The following is a 25,856-nucleotide window of genomic DNA, read 5'->3' on the forward strand; positions in this document are numbered from 1 at the left end:
GGTAATTGTCCCATCCCAACCCAGTAGTTCTTGGATATTCTGTTCTTTTTTTTTCAGTCTTTTCTCTGTTTGGTTTTTAGTTTGTGAAGTTTCTACTGAGATGTCTTCAAGGTCACTGATTCGTTCAGTCCATTAAAGGCATTCTTTATATCTGTAATGGTGTTTTTGATTTTTTACACTTCCTTCTGTATGTTTTTGGCCTGTATATTACTTAGATTTTCAATTTTTTAACTAGATTACCTATCTATTCTTTCATGTTGTCCACTTTTTCCATTACAGCCCTTAGCATATTAATCATAAAAATAAAATAAAATAAAACAAAAACAAACCGCTTTCTGTCAAGTCAATTCTGACTCCTGGCAACCTGTGTGTTTCAGAGTAGACCTGCACATAGGGCTTTCAATAGCTACGACTGTTGGAAGTAAATTGCCAGACCCTTCTGCTGAGAAGCCTCTGGATGGGTTCAAAACACCAACCTTTTGGTTAGTAGCAGACTGCTTAACCATTTGTGACACACAGGGACTCATATATTAATAATAGTTATTTTAAATATCTGGTCTGATAATTCTAATATCTTAGCCACATCTGAGTCTGGTTCTGATGTTTACCCTATCCTTCATATTGTTTTTTCTTTTTTGACATGTTTTGTAAATTTTTGTTGAAAATGGGACATGATTTATCAGATAAGAAGGACTCAGGTTCTTTCAGTTGTAAAGTTCTCCTGATATTGATGTATGGTGATGTTTTGGAAGGGCATTGTATGATCTTATAACTAGGTCTAAATCTTTTGGTAAGGTTGTGCCCCTGGGCTGTGGTTTCACAAGTGCTTCTCAGCTTTTTTCTCCCACCCATTAGGTGAAATCGGAAGGCTAGAGAGGCCTGTAGTTGGATACTTCCTTTACACCACGTTGAAGGCTAGAAGGAGTTACAATTTGGCAGTTCTCCTCTTTCATGGGGAAGGCTAGATGGGGCTGGAGCTGGGTATTTATTCTCTTCCAATTCAGTTTGGCTCTAATAAAACACAGTTTCCCTTGAGGGTGTGCCACTGTCAAGGAAAATAGACCATTATTTTAAAATATTATTTTCCCCTTTTTCATGCCAGACACACAAGGGGATTTTTCTTTGAGCTTCAAGATAAAAGCCTGGGGTGGCTCCTTGAGATAAAATTCCTAGAAGTGTGGGAGCCCTCCCTCCACACTTCTAGGAGATTTATCTCCCAAGCTAGTCCAACCTCAGTCTACTGCAATTAATTACTCTTTTAAAAAAAAACTCACTGCCATTGAGTCGATTCTGACTCATAGTGACCCTATAGGACAGAGTAGAAGTCTCCCATAGAGTTTCCAAGGAGCACCTGGTGGATTTGAACCACCAACCTCTTGGTTAGCAGCTGTAGTACTAACCACTATGCCACCAGAGTTTCCAATTACTCTTTAGGTATCCTTATTTGATACTGGCATAGTGGTTAAAAGCTACAGCTGCTAACCAAAAGATTGGCAGTTTGAATCCACCACGTGCTCCTTGGAAGCCCTATGGGGCAGTTCTACTCATAGCGACCAGTAGTTGGGCCTGGGGGGTTCTCCAGGTGCCACGCCGTGTCAGCCACAGCAGAGCGAGCACACAGGGTCGGTGGTGATGTCGGCTACCCACCTGACCCGTCTTGAAACACAGACCAGTAGGGTCGCTGTAATTCAGAATCAACTCAGTAGCAACAGGTTTTGTTTTGTTTTTTTATTTGATACTGCAACCAGCAGCAACGGTGTTGGCAATGGTCGTCTCTGATCCTGGTAAGCATTGATTCTCTGTTGTTGCTCAGCCTGACTCTTCAGCTTTCAGGGCAGCGGTTTGCTCTGTGACCTCAATTCTCTGATGGATTTAAGAAGAATTGCTGATTTTCAGATATTTAGTTTTTTTTCTTGTTGTGAGGAGATCAACACAGTTTTCTTGCCTATTCCCACTTCTAGAGGCCACCCACATTCCTTGGCTCATGGTTCCTTCTGCCACCTTCAAAACCAGCAATGATGCTTCAAATCTTTCTCATGTCACTCTGACCTCCTCTCTTGCATCCCTCTTCCACCCTTTTGTTTGTACACTGTCCACCTGGATAATCCAGCATATTCTCCCTATTTTAAGGTCAATTGACTGGCAACCTTAATTTCTCTGTTACCTTAATTCACCTTTGCCATGTAACCTAACATAGTCATAGATTACAAGGATTAGGACATGGAGATCTTAGGGGAGCCATAATTCTACCTACCACAATTTGGAAATCCGTGTGTAGCTGGTCCTCCCCGGTGCCCTCTCCTCTCACTCAGCACCTGCCTGAGGGCAGCCTTACTCACAAAATACACCACACATCCACCTCTAAGAGCCTTGATCGATGCAGGATAAAGCTTACTCCAGAACTTCTTAAGAAACCCACTTAGCCAACTTTTTATTTCCCTACAGTTGCTCACTGCATAGAGAAATATCCTGCTATGGAAAGTGTGGCTTCTGCAGCTTTAGGTCCCATGTGATTTCAAAGACTAATTTGTCAATCTGTTGCTTCTCTTACTGTCTGTCACACAAATTCAGTGGCATATTCTAACCACATGAGGGATGGTTGTTCTTAGTCGCTGTTGCTGTGTCTCCCACAAATGTCTATACCTTTGGGGGATGGGGCCTTTCTCTGGCCTCCCCAAGTTAGCCTGACGTCCTACCCCAGAATGGCTGTGCAGTCATTGGGCTTCTTCTAAGCTAGAGAAGCAGAGCAAGGGCCCTGGACCTGGACAAGCCCTTCTGTCCCAGATTTATTCCCCTTCCAGGAAAGGCCCCAATTTCTTAGAAACACTGGGCCTCTGGAAAGTGTGTGACATCTAATGTCCTGCCTTCATTTTCATGTAAGAGATCCTTAAAACTTGCTCAATCTAGTGAAATCACAAAAGACTCAACTCTATGGCTCCCATCCCAAGGAGAAATCTTGGATTCTCTTGTCAGTAGCTCATTATTTAGCTTTGGGCAAATTGTTACCTCTCTGAGCCTCAGTTTCTTCATCTGTAAAATATCCCACCTACTTTATAAGGAGGTTGCTGAGACCTCAGTGAGATAGTGTGCTGAGACCTCAGTGAGATAGTGATGTAAAAATGTGACCTGTAATGTGCTCCACACATGTAAGGCATTGTTTCTTTCTTTCTTTTTTTTATCCCAGAGCCTGTCCCCCTCCCCCAGATCCTGGTCCAGTCACGGTCCATCACACCAGGCTGGTGCAATGTTACCCTAGAGTGCAGGGCCCCAGGGGCCAGAAAGAACCTGAACCTGACTTGGGAGAGCGAGATCTTCCCCAAGAACCAGGAGCAGAGAGAAACTTCAGGATCTGGCACTAACTCCTGGACCCTGGCTGAAAGGCTGCCCCTGAGACAGCCCAATGCCAGCCTCACCTGTGTGATCAGCAACTCCGAGGACCAGAAAAATGTCACCTTAGACCTGGGGAAAGTCTGCTTCCTTGGTGAGTGGGACCTATTGGAGAGGAGGGGCACTCGTGGAATTCAGATGGCACTGGGGTGTGAGGGGCTCAAGGTTTTTCTCCTCGTCATGTGTATTATCACCACATTCCACCTGGTTACCCCTACAGATGTTTGGGAATCACATCCAAATTGTTTCTGCTTGTAAATGTCTCTCACCTCCATACCTCTCTGCTTTGATACAGACAGTACTTTCCCACAGCTCTGCCCACCTCAAGTCTCCCCCTTCTGCATCCACCATCCATTGTGCTTCCAGAGTGGTCCTGATTGTGTTCTTTGTCTGTGTTGTCTGACCTTCAGCGAGTCCTTATAGGACTTGGATGTAAATTCTTCTGTGTCCATGTTTCCAGTCGCAGACACTTTACACCTAACTGCTTGGAGTTCCGTGAACGAGTCTTGTGCTACCAGCCCTTCCATGTCCCAAGTCCTTCGCTTTCTTCTTACTCTTTTTGAAGGATTTCCTACAGCCATTTCCAGCTTCTGAGGTGTGAGACCTGTGCAGTCACACAGGTCCTGTGTTCTGAAGGGTACTGCACTGGGTTTAAAGCTCTGTATTTATGTCTTCAAATTTTTAATTGAACTAATTTTAATTTAATATCAAAAATTAATAATTTCTGAACAAGAGGCCCCACATTTGCATTTCGCACGGGGCCCCATAAGTGCTATACCTTGTTCTGCCCTTGGCCATTACCTGCTTTAAGGAGGCATCTATGTGGTACTAGGGCTCTGCCCTGGGCCTCCTTTTATCACAGCACATCCTGTGCTGAGTAGGAATGACCTGTTTAGGCATTTGTCTACTCCATAGGCTGGAAGGTTCTGAGGGCAGGGGCTATATCTTGTTCTCCTTTGTATCTCAGCATTTGGCCAAAGTGTGCTTGGGATCAGCGTTTCATTGAATGAATGAATGAATTGGTATCCAATGTGTAGCCTCGTCCTCTCTAACCCACCTTTCACTGTTACTGGAGGGATCTGATGGTGTCACAACATAACTTAAAACCCTCCTCCCTCATCCTAGAATATCAGATAAAGTTCAACATTTAGCATGGCCCATAATACCTCTGGGACCAGACACCTGCCTCTTTCTGGTCCTCCATGCCTACCGCTCCTCCCTGACCTGTGCCCCATCCTCCTGCTGCGGCCAGGCTGCTGGCCATGCCCAGGGGGCTGGCATTTTGACACAGCCATTTTCTGAACATCGTGCTCCTCCTTTGTGGAATGCCTCACCCATCCTCAATGTCTGGGGAACTCTTAATCCTCCTCCAAGACTCAGCTTACATATCACCTTTTCTGGAAAGCCTTCCCTGAAGACTTGCGTATAAGGTACAAACCTCTGTCACAGCTGCAATCCCTTTGTTGGGCAGTGTGATGGCTCCTTGAGGGTGCAGAGCACACCTCGTTCCTGTCAGCATTCCTAGTACCAAGTAGGAGCTCAGTAACTGGGTGAATGAGTGGGCCTGCCAAGCCTCTCCCTCCTTCAGCTTCTGAACCAGGTGTATGAGAGTTCCCCACCTGTTCTCTTTCTAAGTCCTCTTGACAATGGGTATCTCAAATTCTCTCTTGCCTTACCTTTCTTCACTCTCTCTAGAGAGGGAAACAGGACTGGACGGGGCAAGCTCCCTGGGAATCATCCTTGGGGCTTTCATGGCTGTGCTGGTGACACTGGTAGCTGGACTGTTCCTCTGGAAGACATGTGGAAAGAAGAAGAAGATGGAGACTGGAAGAGGCAGGTTGCACTTCTCCTTCCAGGCTCAGACACTCTCCCCGACTAGACCCTCCTACATCTTGCTGCACAGGGAGTGAGCCCTGCAGAAGGGATGGGGGTGTGGCCATGGCCTTGGAGTTCATGGCAGGGGAGGAGGCATACAGGTTTCCAAGGTACAGAGTTAAGCTCCTCTCTGTGTGTGGCTCAGGTCCAGGTTTGCAAGAGGCCTGCAGGGACAATGATGGTGACCTCCACTATGCAATGCTGAGCCAGCAGGAGCCTCCGAAGGGCAAGAAGGTGAGAGCTGGGAAAGGTGGCCAGTCTGGGCACTCCCAAGACCTTTACTGCCCAGCCCTGGGCCTACCAAATCCCAGAATCTGTTGTTTCTGGGCCCACTGACTCTTCCACTTCTAGGAAAATCAAGGGTATTTACTAAGACAATGCAATTTGAGTCAGCGTAGTGTTTGATGCTTTGGGGGAATTCATAAGCAGTGGGTATCACCAGGCGCTGGTACTACGTGGGTCCCTTGGTTGCCACCCGATCCCCTGCTCTTCCAGGAACCCTGTTTTGCATTCCTAGGGTATCCGTGGGCAACATATGGAAGAAAAGAGGACTGTCACTACTGTCTACAGTGAAATCTGTAAACCAGGCCAGTGAAATCTGTAAACTGGAGGAGGCAGGAGAATCTGGAACTCCTGGGACACCACCACTCTGAGTCTGTCACCCTGCAGTTACCTGCCTTTCTAGCTGTGGTCCAGCTCCTGAGGCCCACGGTCTGTGTTACCCTGACCTTCCTGACCACAGCTCCCTGCACACATGTGACCCTGTCCTTTCCTCTGCTCGCCTGTCCCCTCCAGCCTTCCCCAGGCTGCCTGCATACTCAGGATGCTCAGGATTGCAGGGTAAGCTCTCTTCTGCCATTGACCTGGCTTGTGAAATATTCTCTTCTTTTCCCAAAGAGGAACCCAACTAGTGTGCACATGGCAAATTTCCACAGCCTCTTCTGTGTCACAGGTGTGTGTCTTTCTGAGAACACAAGGCCAGGCATAAGGACTGTGTAGAGGTGTTGACCATGCCATGAGAAGGGAGTTAGGATCTGGGATCCGGATCCTGAGTTGGGGCTTGATGGAAAAAGCATGGATGGGTGAGAGCCTACAAAAGGACTGGCCTAAGTCTTCCTTTGCCAACCTTTTGTAGGGCTCCTTGGGTGTAGTGGGCTGTGTGTGTGTGTGTGTGTGTGTGTGTGTGGCTGCATAGCATATATTATACAGATGGGCCAGAGCCCTCCTCCTTGCCACCTGTACTAATCTGGACCTAAGTCTTAGACTCAGCCATGGGCCCCAAACCTTCCTTCCTGTGGAGTGGGAAGAGGAACTTGTGTTATCCATGACTCCAGGAGGCCAAAGTTGGGGGCTTTCCTCTTAGATAAATAGCCCCAGCTCTTCCCCTGGTCCAGGATAGGGCACTTTATGGAAAGAACAGATATGCAGTGTCCTCCCAATCCACTTCCCAGCCCTCCCTGCCATGCTAAGGCTGCTTCGAGCTCTGACACCTTAAGGCTGTAGGAAGTTCGGATCCACCCTCTCCAGCCTGCTCTTCTATTGAGCTCCCAGCTCCCCCTGCCATGCTTTACATTGGCCATCTTCCCCCACCAAACCCTTGGTAGGCCTCTTCTTTGCCTGGAATGAGGTTCTTTTTCCTTGTTCTCTGCCCTCACTCCTGCCTGTTGTAATCCACCTTATCCTACCCACATACCCTATCCAAGCTAACTTTTCCATGGGGTCTGTCTGGATTCCAAATGTTTGTAAATGACCTCTCGTACTTCTGATCTTTCCAAACACCTTGGACCCTGCCACAGTCTGCCCTGGATTGAAGTCACGTATCTACCCTGCGGGACCTAATCTGGGGCTCCCTGAGGAGGATGATGGCATGATGGGGGGGGCAGTGCCAAGGAGACACACACCTCTTTGAAGGGTCTGGGCCACCTTTCCTCCTACTCCTACAGGGGATTAGCAGACAGTAACATGGAGCACAGAGGCTATAAGTGGTCTCAATGGTAGCTCCCTTTGAAAACAGTGGAGGACACAACGACCACTCATGACCTCATGTGGTTCAGAGGTCTGAGGTGGGGACTTTCCCATTCCATCTCCAGCCACATGTTGACCAAGAATCTGGTGTAGCATGTACTGTGGTGTGTAGGTGCTTCTCTGCTTGTGGGTCCTCACCTCCTTGGAGCCTCCCCCTCCTTTCTCGGGCCCAGCTCCTGTGTTACAGATGGGCTGACTTTACTACCAGGAACTGCCGTGGCCTGTATGGTGGCCTAGATTCCTCTCGGTTCCCTTCCCACCTCAGCTCAGCTCAGCTGCCCCATTTCTGACCTCAGAAGGCAAAGGTTTGAACAGGGTCTCTGTAAGGGCTTGAGCATTATGAAGCAATGCTAGGAGCCTGCTGCATGGTGGGATGGGCGAAGAAGGAGGAGCCATAACAGGGCCCAGTCTCTGATCTCTTCCCCTCAGGCTGAGCACAAAGTTGAAAGACAGAGAGTTGCCATCTCCTCACCTGGCTTCCCTGGTGACCAGTCACGGCTGGGCATCAATGTTCATCAGCCCAAGAGCAGTGTGAGATGTGACTACCCAGTGACCTTCCCACCCAACCTAGGGCAGGAAGAAACAGAGGAAGGAAACCAGGCTTTCCTGAGTCTGTAAAGACCAGATTTTGTCCCAGTCATTTTACAAATATTTCGTTTAATTCTTAAAAGAGCTTTTGATGGTAGATATTATTATCCCCATTTTTACGGGAGGAAACCGAAATTGTTGGCTAGTTGGTGGCAGAGCAAATCTTTAAATCCAACACTGGATAATTCTAAAGTTCCTATCTTACCCCTTTACCACATGGCCACTGCAGACCTTGGAGTCCTGGAAATACTCAGACAGGAATATCCTCTGCCTGTTTCTGTCCCTTCTCCCAAATAAAGCACTGAGTTCTCTCCCAAGGGCTCTAGACTTCTCACTCAGGTGCTCCAACTCCCGCTGAGCTCACATTGTTGATGGAACTGGTGGCTGAAAAAGAAATTTCACCTTAAATAAAGAATAGGGCTTTGGTGGGTTGGGGCTTGTGGATTGAAGGACTCTTTACTCTGGGGCAGACTAGACAGACATCTGAGGGGAGAGGCCTCCTTGTCTTGAGTCCTTTACCAAGTTCCTACTTTTTCCATGCAAAATGTGTCCTGCATATTAGCATCCTCATCCTCAAACCAGTTCTATCTGTGCATTATTATTCATAACAGCATTCAATAGGTCTGATATAAGCTTCTTATTTAAACCTCAGTGATTCTGTGAGGCAGAAATACCCATTTTATAGGTAGAGAAACTAAAATCCAAAGAAGTTACATACCTCATGCAAGTTCTGAGTAGAAAGTGGCAGAGGCATGATTGGGGCCTAGACCTGTCTGCTCTCTCTTGCAAAGCATGATGGGGTCACAGGGGATCATAGTTTCACTCCTTCTGGCTCATCCCAGACCTCAACTAGCATTATTTTCCATTGGGTTATCCTTTATATAGGGTCACTATGAGTCGAAATTGACTCGACAGCAACAGGCTTTTTTCTGTTTTCTGGTAACCTTCCTGTATCCCATTCTCACTCTTTCATTCTTATCTCTCATCTCAGAGATCTTTGTCACTTTCTCATCTCAGAGCTCCGGTCCGGCTCTCATATTATCATTCATGCCTGGACTATTTCAGCACCCTTTCTACTGCCTTCTGTGTCTTTACTCATTTGTTTTCTCCTGGCCATTATGGTGAAATTCATGAATTCCAAAGGCACTGAGCAAATCTAAGGAGCCACAGTTGCTAAGTCCAGGCTTTTAGGCACCTGAACTCAATAGGCCAATCAGAGTCATTATTAACTTGGAAGTAGAGAAAGGGAAGGTCCTTTCTTTGAATGCCTGGATATTAACAGGCAAAATGGAGGCTTAGTTGTTGGCCACATTTCCCATCACATGGACCTGAGAAGCAGAGCAGCTGATTTGCAGAGGGAAAGAATGAGGTGGACTCTCTTAGACAAGAGGAGAATATTTGAAAGGCACTTGAATTCCTAGTTCCAGATGTACTTGAAATCCAGCCACTTTCCCTTATGACAATGGAATATATGGGTGGTGGGGGGAACAAATAGTGCAAATGCTGACTGGTCTCATAAATTCACGATCTCATTGGAGCCCTTGAGCTGCAAACTTGATAAGTATTTTTAGTCCATTCACTCTCCCAATCTCTTAGATATCGGTTATGGATTGAATCATGTCCCCCAAAATGTGTGTTGGAATACTAACCCCTTTACCTGTGATGTGATCCCATTTGAGAAAGGGTTTCTTCGTTATGTTAATGAGGCCATGCCAGTATAGGGTATGTCTGAAACCTAAATACTTCTGAGTGATATAAACAGCAGCATAGACACAGAGACAAGCAGGCAGAAGTGGGAAAGATCGATGCCACAGGAAGTTCGCCAAGAAACTGAGGAATACAAGCTGAAAGTGACAAAAGATCTCCCCCCAGAGCTGACACACTGAGAGAGCCATCGCCTATAGCCAATGCCCTGAATCCAGCCTTCTAGCCTCCTGAACTGTGAGAAAATAAATTTCTCTTCTATAAAGCCACTCACTTGTTGTCTTTCTGTGATAATAGCTCTAGGAAACTGCAATAATGACCATGTCTTGTCTCTCCTTAAACCCCAATTCCTCTTCCCCATTCTAATTCACAACAGATGACTTTGCCTTTTATTACACTGACAGTATAGAAGTAATCAGAAGAACTTCCACAAACTCCATCATCAGACCTACCCACCGCCCTGCATCTGAAAGAGTACGTTCTGCCTTTGCCCTTGTGACTTTGAACAATCTTGGTTCCTGTAAGTCTGGTGCTCCTCTTGGGCTCCAGATTCCATTGTTTGCCTATGCGGTGTCATCACTCCCCAAATTCTACCCTGCACTAGCTGTTTTAAAAAATCTACACTGGATTATTCTTATCAGTACGCAGGCATACTGTAATTTCTTTCATTAAAAGAATCTTATAAACTCAACTCCCTTCTAGTACTGTCCCATTTCTCTGCTTCAATTTATAGCAAAATTCCTGAAAGACTTACATATATTTCCTCTTTCCAACTCCCCCCTTTTTCTCTGGAATTCTCTCTAATCCTGCACTTCCCCCAGCGATCCACTGACATTGCTCTTGTCAAGGCCTCCCAAGAACCCCATGATGCTAAATCCAGTAGTCAATTCTCAGTCCTCATCTTCCTTAACTTCTCAGCAGCGATTGACACATTGAACATTCTGCCCATGAAACACCGTCTTCACTTCACATTCAGCACTCACCGTTCTTTTCCTCCTAGTCACTGGGTGCTCCTGAGTTTCCTTTACTGGTTTCTTTCTCATGTCTCCCACCTCTACACCCCAGGATTCAGTTTTCAGACTTCTTCTCTTCAGTATCACCTATGTTGTTGTGGGCAGAACAATAGTCCCCAAAGATGTCCACATCCTGATTCCTGGATTCTGTCAATATGTTGCCTTACATGGCAGAAGGAGCTTTGCAGACATGATTAAGGTTAAGGACCTTTGGTGGGGACAGTATCCTGGATTACACAGGTGGGCCCAATCTAATGACAAAAGTCCTTAAAAGCAGAGGAAGAAAAGACAGAAGAGTGGGTCAGAGATTTGATGTAAGAAGGACTCAACCTGCTGTTCCTGACTTTGAAGATGGAGGAACAGTGGGCCATGTGCCAAGGAATAAGGCAGCCACTAGAAGGTGGAATAGCCCTCAGTTTACAGTCAGCAAGAAGATCAAGACCCCATTCCTGCAACCACATGGAACTGGGTGCTGCCAACTACCTGAATGATCGGGAAATGGATTCTTTCCTAGAGCTTCCAGAAAGGAGCACAACCTGCTGAAACCTTGATTTTAGACCACACTGGCCTTGTTTGTATTTTTTGAATATACCAGTCATGCTTCTGTCTCAAGCTTTTTGCTTCTGCCTGAAATTCTTTTCCTTCGGGTATCTTCATGTCTCATTTCCTCACCTTCTTCTGGCATTTGCACGATTGTTATCTTCTTAGTGAGTTCTACTCCAGCTCCCTATTTAAAACTGCAGCTTCCTCCTGGCATCCTCATTACTCCTCCTGGCTCTTTTTCTCCATAGCACTTATCACAGGGATGTGAAGGTACGTTTAGTCCGGGCTGTTGAATACTGAGGGGAAACAGGACTTCAGAGTAAACTGCAAATCCTGATATGCATATACCATTATTATTCCCAGGAAACTGCAAACCTCAGAAATCGATGAACTTGCCCAAGATCGCAGGGTTAATAAATGGCTGAACTGTGATTCAGACTTTGGAGTTTCACTCTTGACTATTGCATTATGCAGGTTAAATAAATTATGGTCTATCCACATGACAGAATAATACTTAGATAATAAAAAGAATAAGGTGCATTTTTGTATATTTAAATAGGAAGATGTTCATGGAATATTAAGTGTGTTATGCAACAGTATATGTAGTATTATCCTGGTTTTATAAAAATAAATACACATATGTTGATGTGATCATAAAGAAAGTCTAAAAGTTGATATGCCAAGCAGTCAACAGCAGTTATCTTCAGGGTTCTGTCTCTTTTCCTGTATCATCAGATTTTCTATAACACTTATAAGAAATTTACTAAAATTTTTGAATAGGGCACTGGCATGATAGAACTGTGTTTTAAAAGAGTAAACCACATTTATGCTAATAGGAAGCTTATCATTTTGGAAACCAGTTGAAGTCTTTATTCTCCTGTTCCCTCTTTCACTTTCTATTGTGTTCAAATGACTCCTTATCGAAATCAACGCTAAGCATCTCTGGATCTGTCTAGAAAGTATAGACAAAGTGAAATTTTTGCTGTAATTGATTCAGATGGAGAATCCCTATGAATTGCTCACAATCCTGGCTGTTCCTCAGGGTTTAGAAAATTCTGGCCGCACCTTTGAAAAGCACAGATGCCTGGACCCCACCCTCAAACTGGTCTTCATCTATATTTTTAAAAGTCAGTGGATGTTTCTGGTGCCTGGTCAGTTTTGAGAACTGAATCCTTTGGCCTACATGGAATCTTTGTAAAATTCAAATGGGAACATATATGACAAGGAGGGGCTTAGAGTTTGTCTTCCAAGATAATCCTCAATATGTCCTCAGCATGTAGCCCAGAAAGTGTTGAGTGAAGAAACAAGTGAGTGACATGGCCCACAGGTTGGCATTACTTTGTAGACTTTACCACGGTTTAATCTGCCCTTTGGACACTGAGCCTGAGCCTAGAAGCTCCATCTCATCTATTGCTCAGGGTTGGCTTGACTTTTGGATGCAAAATCTTGCCAACAAATCTCATAAGACACTGGTAGACAAAACCAGCATGCAGACTTATTAATTTACAGTAAGAAACATACTTGTCAACTGGACTACACGGTCCCATAGACCTGACCCAAGAATCCTCTTTCCAAACCTAGGCCACGTAGAAAGCCAAGGTATCAGTGGGCCTCTTGGTGAGTAGGAGTCAGGACAGGTGGGCAGATGCTGCTGGTGTGGATTCCACTGTCCTTGGAGAGCCTGAGCTCTCTGTCTACTTGGTAGGATTTAGCTGCCTGGGGCTTAGAGGTCTCCTGCCAGCCTGACAGCGCTACGTTTGTCTATGTCACTCACCTGTCTGTGGTCTGATTCTTATCAGCCCTCCTTCTGATTGACATATTCTTTCTTTAGTCATGTTCATATTTGAATTAAGTTTGTGCTGGTCCACAAGTTGGAATCTCTGTAAAGTGACCTTGTATATCACTGCTGTCAATCCCCCCCCCAAAACAAACCCAAATCAAACAAACCCTCATTTGTGAGTTCTTAGGAGAGGGAGCAGAGTGATAGGAAACCCCTTAATATACTCCATACCACCAGCTGAACCAGTGCATTTGCCCATACATCCAAAGAGAAAACCTGTGAACTGGCTAATGGGATCCTGTACCTATTGAGGTTGGAAACTTCACCTAATTCATCACTTAGACTTTCAGCAAGATTCTCCTGTTTTTAAAACAGAAAAAAAAGAAGAAGTAAATAAAACAAACAAAACCACCATCTAAAAGAATATAATCTGTAATCAAAATCTATTCGATTGAAAAATCTTAATGAAAAGGACAATTTCAGGAAAGTGCAATTTACTGACATTGATTTACACGGGTGTATAAATCCTCATGGAACCGACACAGAAAATATCGAAAAACTGATACAAGTGTTTTCTCATTCAAGGGCATTCATTTATGAGTTAGAAAACTTAACAAAGCACCAAAATGAAAATAAAATCCCGATCCAGTTCTCGAATCTGCTTGAGCACCTCTCACTTCCTTCCTTCTGCTGGAAATTTGACCTTGGCAACCTGGACGCCGAGCTTGCCAAGGAGCGCGAGGAGGAGAAGGCCTTTTGCCAGCATCATCGACAGCAACGTGAACAGGAATTGAGCTCTTGTCCCTGTCGGGTCAGAAGCAGAGCAGACAGTGAGAGGCTTCTGGGGGACTGGATCCTGGCATTGACCACAGTCCCTCAGTGAGCTGATGCTGTATCAGGGACTCCAGGTCACTTGATGGTTCTGAGTAAATTGGGACTTTGGGCTTAGAATAATCCTACGTGATATTGCCAAAGAGAGTGTCCTAGAATCTAAGAGTGTCCATGTTGGAAGGAAACTCAAAGATTATGGAGTTCTACCTCTTTTCTGTGCCTTATAACAACCCCAGTAAATGACTGTGCACCTGTGCTTACACACCTCCAGTGACAGGGAACTCGCTATGTCCCCAAATCGTCTATTCATCTTTGGACAATGCTACGAAAAGTCCCCTAACGTTATAAGTCACCAGCTTCCCCTCTTGATATTAGTTTCCGTGAGGTCACTCATTGCAAATGTGATTCCTCATCCACTCAGTGGCCCTTCAGGTGGGATTCAGAGCAGGGGTACACATCAGGACTGGGGTAGCTTTTCTCTTCCCCAAAGGCCTGCTTTTCCTCACCGTCCCCTTCCTGGGGCACTTGCCAACTTTTACTGTGTCTGATATCACATTACTGAGAATGGAAAGCTATAACAATGCCCCAACCTCCTGAGATAGGAGTCTTCATGGAGCTGAACCAATTACCTTTCTGGTCATTTTCTTCAGCCCAACACACTTCCCTCATGTGTAAGGTGACATTTTCCAGTCCATAGAGTTGCTGACCACACAAGTGAGGTTGGCATTGGGCCTGCTCAGGTGCTGGCTCACGGGCAGACTCAGAGCCAGGGTCCAGGAGTTGGTGTCAGGTCCTGGTATCTCTCTCTGATTCAGGTTCTTGGGGAGGCCCTTGCTCTCCCAGGTCATGTTCAGGTTCTTTGTGGCTCCTGTGGCCCTGCACTCCAGCGTGACATTGCATCAGCCTGGCGCGATAGACCATGACTTGGCCAGGATCTGGGGGAGGGGGACAGACTCTGCGTAGGAGGGGATGAAAGTATTATTATTGTATCTGCACATTACTCATCCCTTATCTCATTAATTTCATAACACCCTGCCAGGAAGGCAGGGCATCTCACAGCTGAAGAAACTAAGGCTTGGTGAGGGGGAACCATTTGCCCAAAGTCATATAATGAGAAAGTGATACAGAATCCCAGGTTTAGAGAAGTTCAGGCAGCCAGAGTCTCTCAGTTCTCTCCACCACCTACACCCCAGCCTGTACCATGCACAGCTAAATTCACACCAGGTTCACACAAAGCCTCTGTCCCTCACAACCCCCACAGCACTTGGAGGGGATCATCAAACCTCTTGGGAAAATACCTTCCAGGTACAGAATTTACAAAGCAGTTTCTGAAAACTGGTTTTGAGACTCTTAAAGCTTTACCCACACTGAAGGCATAAAAAGGCTCTTATTTGGAGATAAGAGAATGTCTTTGGATGGGTGCCTGCCCCTCACCTGAAGGTGGTGAAAACAGCTTTACTGGGACCATTCAGAGAGCTTGACCTGTGTCCCTGCAGCTGGGGGATGTGGTGGACTAGTGCCTGGCTCACACCCGAGAAATATAAAGGGAGAGATGGTGCTGAAATGGCATACGGTAGCAGATAAGGAGCTGCTGGTGGGGAAGAACTTGCATTGCCAATGGTGGGTCCATTGTATGTGCTTTTCATGAGGTAGAGGTAGGACACTTTTGAAAGGACTTTGTGAAGAGAGCAATCTGGAGGGGCAATAGAACCCCAACAGAGAGTGTCTGTGAGGAAGGGGACCAGCCAAGGACCAGGGCCCAAAGGGAAAGATGTAAATGACCATCCTGAGAGTGTATTACCTGTGACAAGGCAGGTGAGAGATCCCCAGTGTGGGAGAGGGGTGTCTCCAGGGAACCTCTGGTAATCCCCATGGAAGAAAGAGTCAGATTAAACATATCAGGCCCAGAGAACCCAACTGCTTGGTTAGCACAACAGTACTAGTCAAAGAAACCCTTACCTGTGCCCTCCAACCTCCCATCCTCCTTGTGCTCCTCTCTTCCTCCCTGTCCTCCTGGAGTTGGGGGAGGGGCTTCCTGTCTTTGCTGTTCTCTATAATCCTTGTAGGCCTTTGCTAGGGAATTTTGTCCTGGTCTTTGGGTATCACTTTCTGCATCTGCTGTATCTGCCACTAACGTGACAGATTTTGCTTATCTCAACAAGGGTTGGCAGCTGCTGCTGGAGCCCATGGTCCCTGCTATGGGCTCCATGTTGAGCTCCATGCACTCTGAGACTTCCTCTTTCTGACCTGAGTTGTCTTGTGGCCCGTGGTCCTCTTAGCACTTTGTTTCCTTAGTGGGGGCCCATAAGACTATCTGAATCTCCCCAATGTTGTGCACAGACTTGCGGGACTTGTAGTACTTCTAGAGGCTCCTTTTCTGCCTAAACACACCATGCCCCAATTTTTATTCAGCAGGAGTCCTTGGGAGGAGGTAGTATTTTGCCAGATAAACAGTAAGCAGAACCTAAGCCCCTCTGTTTTTGTATTTCCTCTCAACCTTCTGACGGCACAGTGGTTAAAGTGCACAGCTGCTAACTGTAGGTTGGTTGTTGGAACCAAACAGCTGCTCCGTGGGAGAAAGATGTGGCAGTCTGCTGCCATAAAGATTTATAGCCTTCGAAACCATATGGGGCAGTTCTGCTCGGTCTTATAGGGTTGCTATGAGTTGGACTAGACTCAAATATGGTAGGTTTGGTTTTTTAGTGGGTTTGGCTTGCTCCCCAGCCCCTTCTGTTGAGATGATAGGGAATGACTGTTTCGAGTCCCTGCCAAATTTTAATCAGAGTCTGAACCATAAGGTATATTTTTAATAATCACTTAATTCCACGCCCCCGGCATTTTCTCATATCTCATGTCATAACTGATATCTTTGTAGTTTGTGGCTTGTTGAGAGAGCTCTATTCTCTGAGTCTGCAGTCTCTGGTTTTGGCACACACAAATCTCTATCTCTTTTTTTTCTATCAACGAAATATACTTTGCCTATTTTGGAAGTCAAAAGATGAACACTGAGTTCTGTATTCTTAGCTGGATTCTAGCCTCTGCCTGAAGCAATAGCTGCCTCAGCCCCAAGTCTCGGAAGTTTTGGAAGAAAAAGAATTTTACAGTTGAAACACACACACAACCAATACTTTGAAAAGCTCCATACAAGAAGGCATTTGAGCTGACTTAGGAAGCCTATCATACTCTTACCCACAATAATGCTTGAAAAAAATATAACAAAACAAACAAAAAAATAACAAAGAATGTTTTAAATATGGAACTGATGTTCAGGAGAACTTAAGCCACAAAAACAAGAGGAAACTCAGTGCTAAAGGGGTCACTGACATCCCTAAATGGGGATGAGGTCTTGGCTGTGGCCTTGTACTTGTAGGGATGTTGCACAAACCAAGATAAGGGGCTAGGGTGAATATAGGATGAGAATATTTCTGTCTTCTGGCCTGGAAAATCAGCTTGGAAGGCTGCCACCTGCCCTGTACCAAGGGTGGAGTCTGTGAGAAGTCAGGATCCCAGCCTGCACTATGCATGGGCATGGGTGTGAATTCTTACTATGTGCTGGAACTCTCAGCCCAGAAACTAGCCTAAAAATAGATGAATCCTATAGGGCCCTGCTGTTGTTAGCCACTGTTGAATTGGTCCCTGAGTCATAGAGTCTCCATATGCAACAGGCTTAGATCATTGTGATCCACAGGGTTTTCATTGACTGATGTATTGCCAAACCTTTCTTCCAAGCCTGTCTTAGTTTGGACGCTCTGCTGAAATCTGTTCAGCATCATATCAACACACAGACACTTGGGAGATGTGCATGAGCTGCACTGGCTGGGATTAGAACCCAGCTATCCCACACCGAAGGTGAGAATTATACCACTGAACCATGAATGACTCAACTATAGGGCCCTAGCAGAGAAAAACACTGAGCTCACCCACTGGCACACATCCACATCTCAGGGAACATGTGTGGGCTCTTGAAAGAAGCCAAAGGAAAAACATTACTAATCTACAAAGAAACAAGCAGAAGAATTACATCAGGCTTCTCTTCAGAAATCATGCAGGCAAAGAGAGTGCAGTGAAATACTTAAAATGCCAAAAGAAAAACCCATCAACCAGGAATTCTATACTCAGCAAAATGATCCCTCAAAAGAAAAACGTGATAAGTTAGGGTTCATTAAAGTCAAAAATGTCTGCTCTGTAAAAGACTCTGTTGAAAGAATGAAAAAACAAAACAAAACAACAACAAAAAAACACCAAGTCACAGAGTGGGAGAAAATATGTGGAAAACACACATCTGATAAAGGATTTGTATCCAAGACATGCAAAGAACTTTTAAAACCCAACAATAAGAAATTAAACCACCCACTTACAAAATGAGAAAAGATCTGAACAGAAACCTCACCAGATGAGAAATAAGCTTACGAAAGAATGCTAAACATCTTATGTCATTGTTGTTATTAGCTGCTGTCAGTTTGACTCTGGCTCATGGCAACCCCATGTATGCAGAGTAAAACTGCTCCATAGAGCTTTCAAAGTGATGATGTTTTGGAAGCAGATTGCCAGGTGTGTCTTCTCAGGCACCTCTGGGTGGGTTCTAACCACCAACTTTCTGCCTAGTAGTAGAAGGCTTAGCAACTTGCACCATCCAGTAACTCCTTCATATGTCACTGGGAATTGTAAATCAAAACAATAGATACTACTATACACCTATTAAAATTGCTAAAATCCAAAACACTGACAGCACCAAATGTTGACAACGATGTAGAGCAACAGGAACTCTCAATCTTTGCTGGTGGAAATGCAAAATGATATAGCCACTCTGGAAGACACTCAGGTAGTTTCTTACAAAGATAAACACAGGCTTACCATTGATTGAGCAATTGTGCTTGTAGGTATTTCCCCAAATGGAATGAAAACATATGTCCACATAAAAGCCTGCACATGAATGTTTATAGCTTTATCCATAACTGCCCAAAATTGGAAGTGATAAAGATGTCCTTCACTAGGTGAATGGATAAACAAACTGGTTCATCCACACAAAGGAGTATTACTCACCAATAAAAAAAAAATTAGCTATCGAGCCATGAAAAGCATGGAGGAACCTTAAATGCGTACTGCTAAGCAAAAAAAATCAGTCCCTAAAAAAGCAATATACTGTATAATTCCAGCAATATGACATTCTGAAACAGGCAAAGCTATGGAGACAATAAAAAGATTAGTGGTTTCCAGGGGGTGAGGAGGAGGAAGGAGGCATGAATAGATGGAGCACAGGGCACATTTAGGGCAGTGAAACTATTCTGTATGATTCTATAATGGTGGACTCATGACATTAAGCATTTGCCAATACTCACAGTACTGTACAACATAAGGAGATAAGCCTCATGTAAACATGGACTTTTATGAATAAAAACGTATCAGTGTTGGATCATCAATTATAATAAATATATTACAGGATGCAAGATGTTAATAGGAGAAACAAAGTGTAGGTGGCAATACATGGGAACTCTCTGTACTTTCTGCACGATTTTCCTGTAAATGTAAATTGCTCTAAAATAAAATCTATTACAGGTTTTTTTTTTTTTAAAGAAAACAGATAAAACAAAAAAGCAACCACAAGGAAACAAATTTTCCATTTAAGCCTGCAGAAAGGATAACGGCTCTGCTGACACCTTGATTTGAGCCCAGTGAGACCTGTATGGAACTTCAGACCTATAGAACTGTAAGACAACAAATGTGTGGTTTTAAGTCACTATGTTTGGTAATTTCTTAAATAGCAATAAAAAACTGATACACAAATCAATTAGCCTTAGTTTATAGAGAACAATTAATATTATTGCAAAAATTTCCTTTTTTTGTCAAATTTCCTCTTTCCCAAAACACTGAAGTGATCTTCTCCCAGGTATGAACCTTAGCTCTGCTCTCCATCAAGTTGTGAACCTACTTACTCTATGTTCATGGGAGAAAATAGAGTGTGAAGACTCGTATCTGGGCACAATCCTGCAAAAGGGGGCTTATGTGACACTCCCAGGGGCAAAAGAAGGAGGTAAGCTATGAGTCTGGGCTGAGGGAGTTGTCACTCACCATAGACAATGAGATGAAACATCTGAATAAATTCTCTTCCTTTAGTTAAGCTGACTCGAGCAAGGTACTGCCCACTGTCCTCAAGGGTCTGGGTCTCAATCCTCAGGGTTATCATATTGGACACATGGAATCTCTGCTTGTACTTGTCTTGGAGGCTGACCCATGTTGGAGAGTCTGCCCCATTACGGACATGCAGCATGACTCTGAAGTATGGCTCAGGGCCAAAGGCCCGTGAAATCTCCTGCACTTCTACTCGTGGGTCTACTTCTGGCGTCAAGATCACATGAAACAAGACAGAACCTCCTCAGATCTCCTTCAGAAGAACATGAGCTCCAGAATCCTTAGTTCCAGTAACATGTGCTCAAAAACCCTTGGCCCCAGTGCTCCAGACACCTAGGACATTGGGAAACAGGAAATGTGAGTGTTTTCCCATAAGAACAAATGAGAGAACCACAGAACCCATTTTTTAATTCAATCCATCCAATATAACCTCTTAATTCTAAGAAGGCTGCCTCATACAATGAATCTGAAGCAAATCTGGGATTGAATTCTGGTTCTAGTAGAGTGTTAACTTAAACTTACTTAAACTTGCTAAGCTTTACTTTCTTTACCCACCTCATAGTAATAGTATGAAGTTCCAGAACGATGTGCTCCAGAACCTTGCATTGGGAAAGAGAAATCATGAATGTTTTTCATTAAGAACAAATAAGAAAACCACAGAACCCATGCTTCTTATAAAATCCATCCAATATATGCCCTCGATTCTAGGAAGGCAACCTGATGCAGTAAAATTAAAATAAAACTGTGTTGGCATTTCAAATTTGATTCCTTTAGGTTAATTAACTGAATTTATTAAGCCATACTTCCCTTTTCTGTAAAATTATGGTATCAATGCCTTCCTCATAGAGTTGTTTTATGGATTAAATGAGGTAAAGTGTCCCAAGCACCTAGCACAGTGTCTAGAAGTGCTGGGCAGATGTTTCTTTCCTCTTTGGGAGCAGACGCCTAAACAATCCCAGAATTGGAACATCATCGGTGGTTCCTGTCTGTGAGTTTTCTTTTTTTAATAGATATTTTTATATGTTTTGGTGAAATTTTATACTGCAAATCAGGTTCTCATTTAGCATTTTCTATACATATTGTTCCAATTAAATTGGAAGTCGTCAAAAATGAAATGGAACACATAATCATCAATACCCTAGGCATTAGTGAGCTGAAATGAACTTGTATTGGCCATTTTGAATCAGACAATCATACAGTATACTATGCCGAGAATGACAAATTAAAAAGGAACGGTGCCGTGTTCATTTCAAGATCTATCTTGAAGTATAACGTTCTCAGTCATAGGATGATATCCATACACCTACAAGAAAGACCAGTTAATACGACTATTATTCAAATTTAGGCACCAAACACTAATGCCAAAGATGAGGAAATTGAATATTTTTACTAACTTCTGCAATCTGAAATACATTAAACATGTAGTCAAGATGCATTGGCAATTACTGGTGATTGGAATGCCAAAGTTGGAAATAAAGAAGAAGGAACAGTAGTTGGAAATTATAGGCTCGGTACTTGAAATGACACTGGAGAGTGCATGATTGAATTTTGCAAGACCAATGCTTTTATTGCAAAAACTTTTTTTTCAACAACACAAACAGCAACTATACACTTGAGCTTTACCAGATGGAACACACATGAATCAGACTGACTACATCTGTGGAAAGAGATGAAGGAGAAGCTTAATATCATCAATTAGAACAAGGCTCATATGCAAGATCAAGTTGAAACTGAAGAAAATTACAAGTCCAAGAGAGCCAAAGTATGACCTTGAATATATTCCACCTGAATTTAAAGACCATGTCAAGAAGATCTGAATTATTAAACACTAATCACGAAGACCAGACGAGCTGTGGAATGACATCAAGGACATCATACATGAAGAAAGGAAGAAGTCACTAAAAAGACAGGAAAGAAAGGAAAGATAAAAATGGATGTGAAAAGAGACTCTGAAACTTGCTGTAGCTAAAGGGAATGGAAGAAATGATGAAGTGAAAGAACTGAACACAAGATTTCAAAGGGTGGCTGGAGAAGACAAAGTAAAGTATTATGATGAAATGTGCAAAGACCTAGAGTTAGAAAACCAAAAGGGAAAACATGCTCGGCATTTCTCAAGCTGGAAAAACTAAAGAGAAAATGCAATCCTCGCGTTGTAACATTGAAGAATTTGATGGGGGAAAATATTAAACAACACAGGAAGCATCAAAGAAGATGGAAGGAATATACAGAGTTACTGTACCAAAAGGAATTGGTTGACATTCAGCCATTTCAGGAGGTAGCATATGATTATGAACTGATGGTACTGAAGGAAGAAATCCAAGCTGCACTGAAGGCATTGGCGAAAAACTAGGCTCCAGGAATTGAAGATGTTTCAACAAACGGATGCAGTGCTGCAAGCACTCACTTGTCTATGCCAAGAAATTTGGAAGACAGATATCTGGCCAACCAACTAGAAGAGATCCATATTTGTGCCCATTCCAAAGAAAGGTTATCCAACAGAACATGAAAATTACCAAACAATATCATTAATATAACACACAAGTAAAATTTTGCTGAAGGTCTTTTAAAAGCAGTTGCAGCAGTACACTGACAGGGAACTGCCAGAAATTCAAGCTGGATTGAAAACAAGACGTGGAACGAGGGATATCATGGCTGATGTCAGATGGATCTTGGGTGAAAGCAAAGAATACCAAAAGATATTTACCCTTGTTTTACTGACTACGTGAAGGCATTTGACTGAGTGTATCATAACAAATTACATACAACATTATGAAGAATGGGAATTCCAGAACACTTAATTGTGCTCATGTGGAACCTGTACATAGACCAAGGGGTAGTTGTTCCAACAGAACAATGGTGTCTTTGTTATGTAGTGCTGGTGTAACAGAATACCACAAGTGGGTGGTTTTAACTAAGGGAAATTTCTTTTCTCACAGTCTCGGAATCTAGAAGTCTCAACTCAGAGTGCCAACTCCAGAGGAAGGCTTTCTCTCTCTGTAGGCTCTAGGGGAAGGTCATTTTTATCCATCTTCCCTGGTCCAGAAGCTTCATCAGCACAGAGACCGGGGTCCAAAGGATGTACTATTCTCCTGGCTCTTGTTTCTTGGTGGTATGAGATCCCAATGTCTCTCTGCTCGCTTCTCTCTTTTACATCTCAAAAGAGATTGATTTAAGACACAACCTAATCTTGTAGATGGAGTCCTGTCTCATTAACGTAAATGCCTCTAATCCTGCCTCATTAACATTATAGAGGTAGGATTTACAACACATAGGAAAATCACATCAGGTGACAAGATGGTGCACAGTCACACACTACTGGGAGTCATGGCCTACCCAAGTTTACACATGTTTTGGGGTGACACAATTCAATCCATGACAAAGGGGATACTGGGTGGTTTAAAATCAAGAAAGGTGTTCATCGGGGTTGTATCTTTTCACCATACTTATTGAATCTGTATGCTGATCAAATAATCCGAGAAGCTGGACTATTTGATGAAGAATGGGGCAGCAGAATTGGAGGAAGATTCATCAACAACCTGCGATACGCAGATAACACAAACTTGCTTGCTGAAAAAGAAGAGGACTTAAGCACCTATTGCTGAAGACCAAAGACTACAGCCTTCAGTATGGATTACACCTCAACATAAAGTAAACAAAAATCCTCACACACAACTGGATCAATAAGGAAGGTCATGACAAATTTATAAAAGATTGAATTTGTCTAGGATTTCATTTTACTTATATCCACAACCAACGCCCACGGAAGCAGCAGTCAAGAAATCAAATGATGTATTGCATTGGGCAAATCTGCTGCAAAAGACCCTTTTAAAGTGTTAAAAAGCAAAAATATCATTTTAAGGACTAAGGCGTGCCTGACCCCAACCATGGTGTGGAATCGCCTCATATGCATGCAGAAGTTGGACCACGAATAAAGAAGACCAAAGAAGAATTGATGACTTTGAATTATGGTGTTGGCGAAGAATATTGAATATACCATGGACTGATAGAAGAACGAATAAATTTGTCTTGGAAGTAGTACTGCCAGAATTCTCCTTAGAAAGCAAGGTTCTCGAGACTTCATCTCAAGTACTCTGGACATGTGATCAGGAGGGACCAGTCCCTAAAGAAGGACATCATGCTTGGTAAAGTACAGGGGCAGCAAAAAAGAGGAAGACCCTCAATGAGATGGATTATCACAGTGGCTGCAACAATGGGCTCAAGCATAACAACTGTGAGGATGGCAGAGGACTAAGCAGTGTTTTGTACGTACAGTCGGTATGGGTCGGAACTGACTTTATGGCACCTAAGAACAAGAAGATATGTATTGTTCAGAGACATCGGTTACATTTTTCACGATATATCAGCATTCTAATTATTTCCATTCTGGTTGTTATTTCCCTTAAGCTAACCTCCCTGTCTTCTCTTACTTTCTCATGTTTCATCTAGGGAAAGTGTTTGACATTTGGCTTCATTTATATGATTATTTAGAGAAGCACAGCACTCGTGGGCGATATTATTTATTTTATTTGCCAACCTGTCTTTTGGCTGAAAGGTGACCTGTGGGAGTTTGTGTTCCAAGTTTAAAGGGTATCCCAGGGTGACAATCTTGGAGGTTCATCCAGTTTCTACTGGTCCAGCAAGTCTGGTCTTTCTTTTTGAGTTTGAATTTTGTTCTACATTTTTCTCCAGCTCTGTCTGGGACCCTCTATTGTGATTCCTGTCAGAGCAGTCAATGGTGGTAGCTGGGCACCATCTCGTTGTACTGGACTCAGTCTAGTGGAGGCTGTGGTAGATGTGGTCCTTTGGACTAATCTTTCCTTGGTGTCTTTAGTCTTCTTCATTCTTCCTTGCTCCTGAAGGGGTGAGACAAGTGGAGTGGCCTAGATGGCCACTTACAATCTTTTAAGACCCCAGGCGCTACTCACCAAAATACAACGTAGAACATTTTCTTTATAAACTCTGTGATGGCAATTGAGCTAGATGTTCCCTGGGACCATGGTCCACACAGCCCTCAGCTCAGCAATTCCATCCCTCAGGGAGTTTGGGTGTGTCTACGGGGCTACCATGGCACGGCCTGGAACAGGATGTGCCGACTTCCCCAGTATTGTGTATTGTCTTACTCTTCACCAAAATTACTGTTTATCTATTGTCTATTAAATGTTTTTCCATCCCCACCCCTCCCCACCCTGGTAACCACCAAAGATTGTTTCTTTTTGTATGTAAGCCTTTTCATGAGTTTTTACGGTAGTGGTCTCATACAATATTTGTCCTTTTGTTATTGACTTATTTCACTCAGCATAATGTCCTCGAGATGCATCCATGTTATGTGACACTTTACAGATCCATCGTTGTTGTTTAGAGTTGTGTAATACTCCACTGTGTGTATGTACCACAGTTTGTTTACCCATTCATCTGTTGATGGGCATCTAGGTTGTTTCCATCTTTTCGCTATTGTGAACAATGCTGCAATGAACAGGGATGTATGTATATCTATTCATGTGATGACTCTTATTTCTTCAGGATATATTCCTAGAAGTGGGATTGCTGGATAATATGGTATTTCTATTTCTAGCTTTTTAAGGAAGCATCATATTGTTTTCCAAAATGGCTGTATCATTTTGCATTTCCACCAGCAGTGCATGAGAGTTCCGAACTCCCTGCAGTCTCTCCAACATTTGTTATTTTCTGTTTTATTGATTCATGCCAGTAATGCTGGGGTGAGATGGTATCTCATCGTGGTTTTGATTTCTGTATCTCTAATGGCTAGTGATCGTGAGCATTTCCTCAGCTGTCTGTTGGCTCCTCGAATGTCTTCTTTGGTGAAGAGTCTGTTCATATCCTTTGCCCATTTTTTAACTGGATTGTTTGCCTTTTTGTTGTAGAGGTGTTGGAGTTTCTTGTAGATTTTAGCGATTAGACCATTTTCTAATTGGTAATAGCCAAAAAATTTTTCCCAATCAGTAAGGTCTCTTTTTACTCTA

The 25,856-nt window shown here is 43.6% G+C and overlaps 1 protein-coding gene across 7 annotated transcripts in view; it reads left to right on the forward strand.

The window, feature by feature from the left end:
- The window catches only part of LOC126073781 (SLAM family member 9-like), a 72,822-nt gene that overhangs the window by 22,055 nt on the left and 24,911 nt on the right, over positions 1 to 25,856 (forward strand). For 2 of the 7 annotated variants that reach the window (XR_007516845.1, XR_007516844.1), the window contains exons 3-6: positions 3,185 to 3,481; positions 5,083 to 5,220; positions 5,408 to 5,496; positions 5,780 to 6,102. Coding sequence is in view for 3 of the 7 variants with exons in the window: in XM_049880843.1 (XP_049736800.1) it covers positions 3,185 to 3,481; positions 5,083 to 5,220; positions 5,408 to 5,496; positions 5,780 to 5,857 (602 nt within the window). In the remaining 4 variants the exon portion in view is untranslated. Of the gene's footprint in view, positions 1 to 3,184; positions 3,482 to 5,082; positions 5,221 to 5,407; positions 5,497 to 5,779; positions 9,849 to 13,500; positions 19,317 to 25,856 lie in introns of those variants that run through there. The other 5 variants (XM_049880843.1, XM_049880845.1, XR_007516847.1 and 2 more) reach the window with 3 other exon arrangements.

Source organism: Elephas maximus, chromosome 3 (genome assembly GCF_024166365.1).
Source record: "Elephas maximus indicus isolate mEleMax1 chromosome 3, mEleMax1 primary haplotype, whole genome shotgun sequence".
NCBI lineage: Eukaryota > Metazoa > Chordata > Mammalia > Proboscidea > Elephantidae > Elephas > Elephas maximus.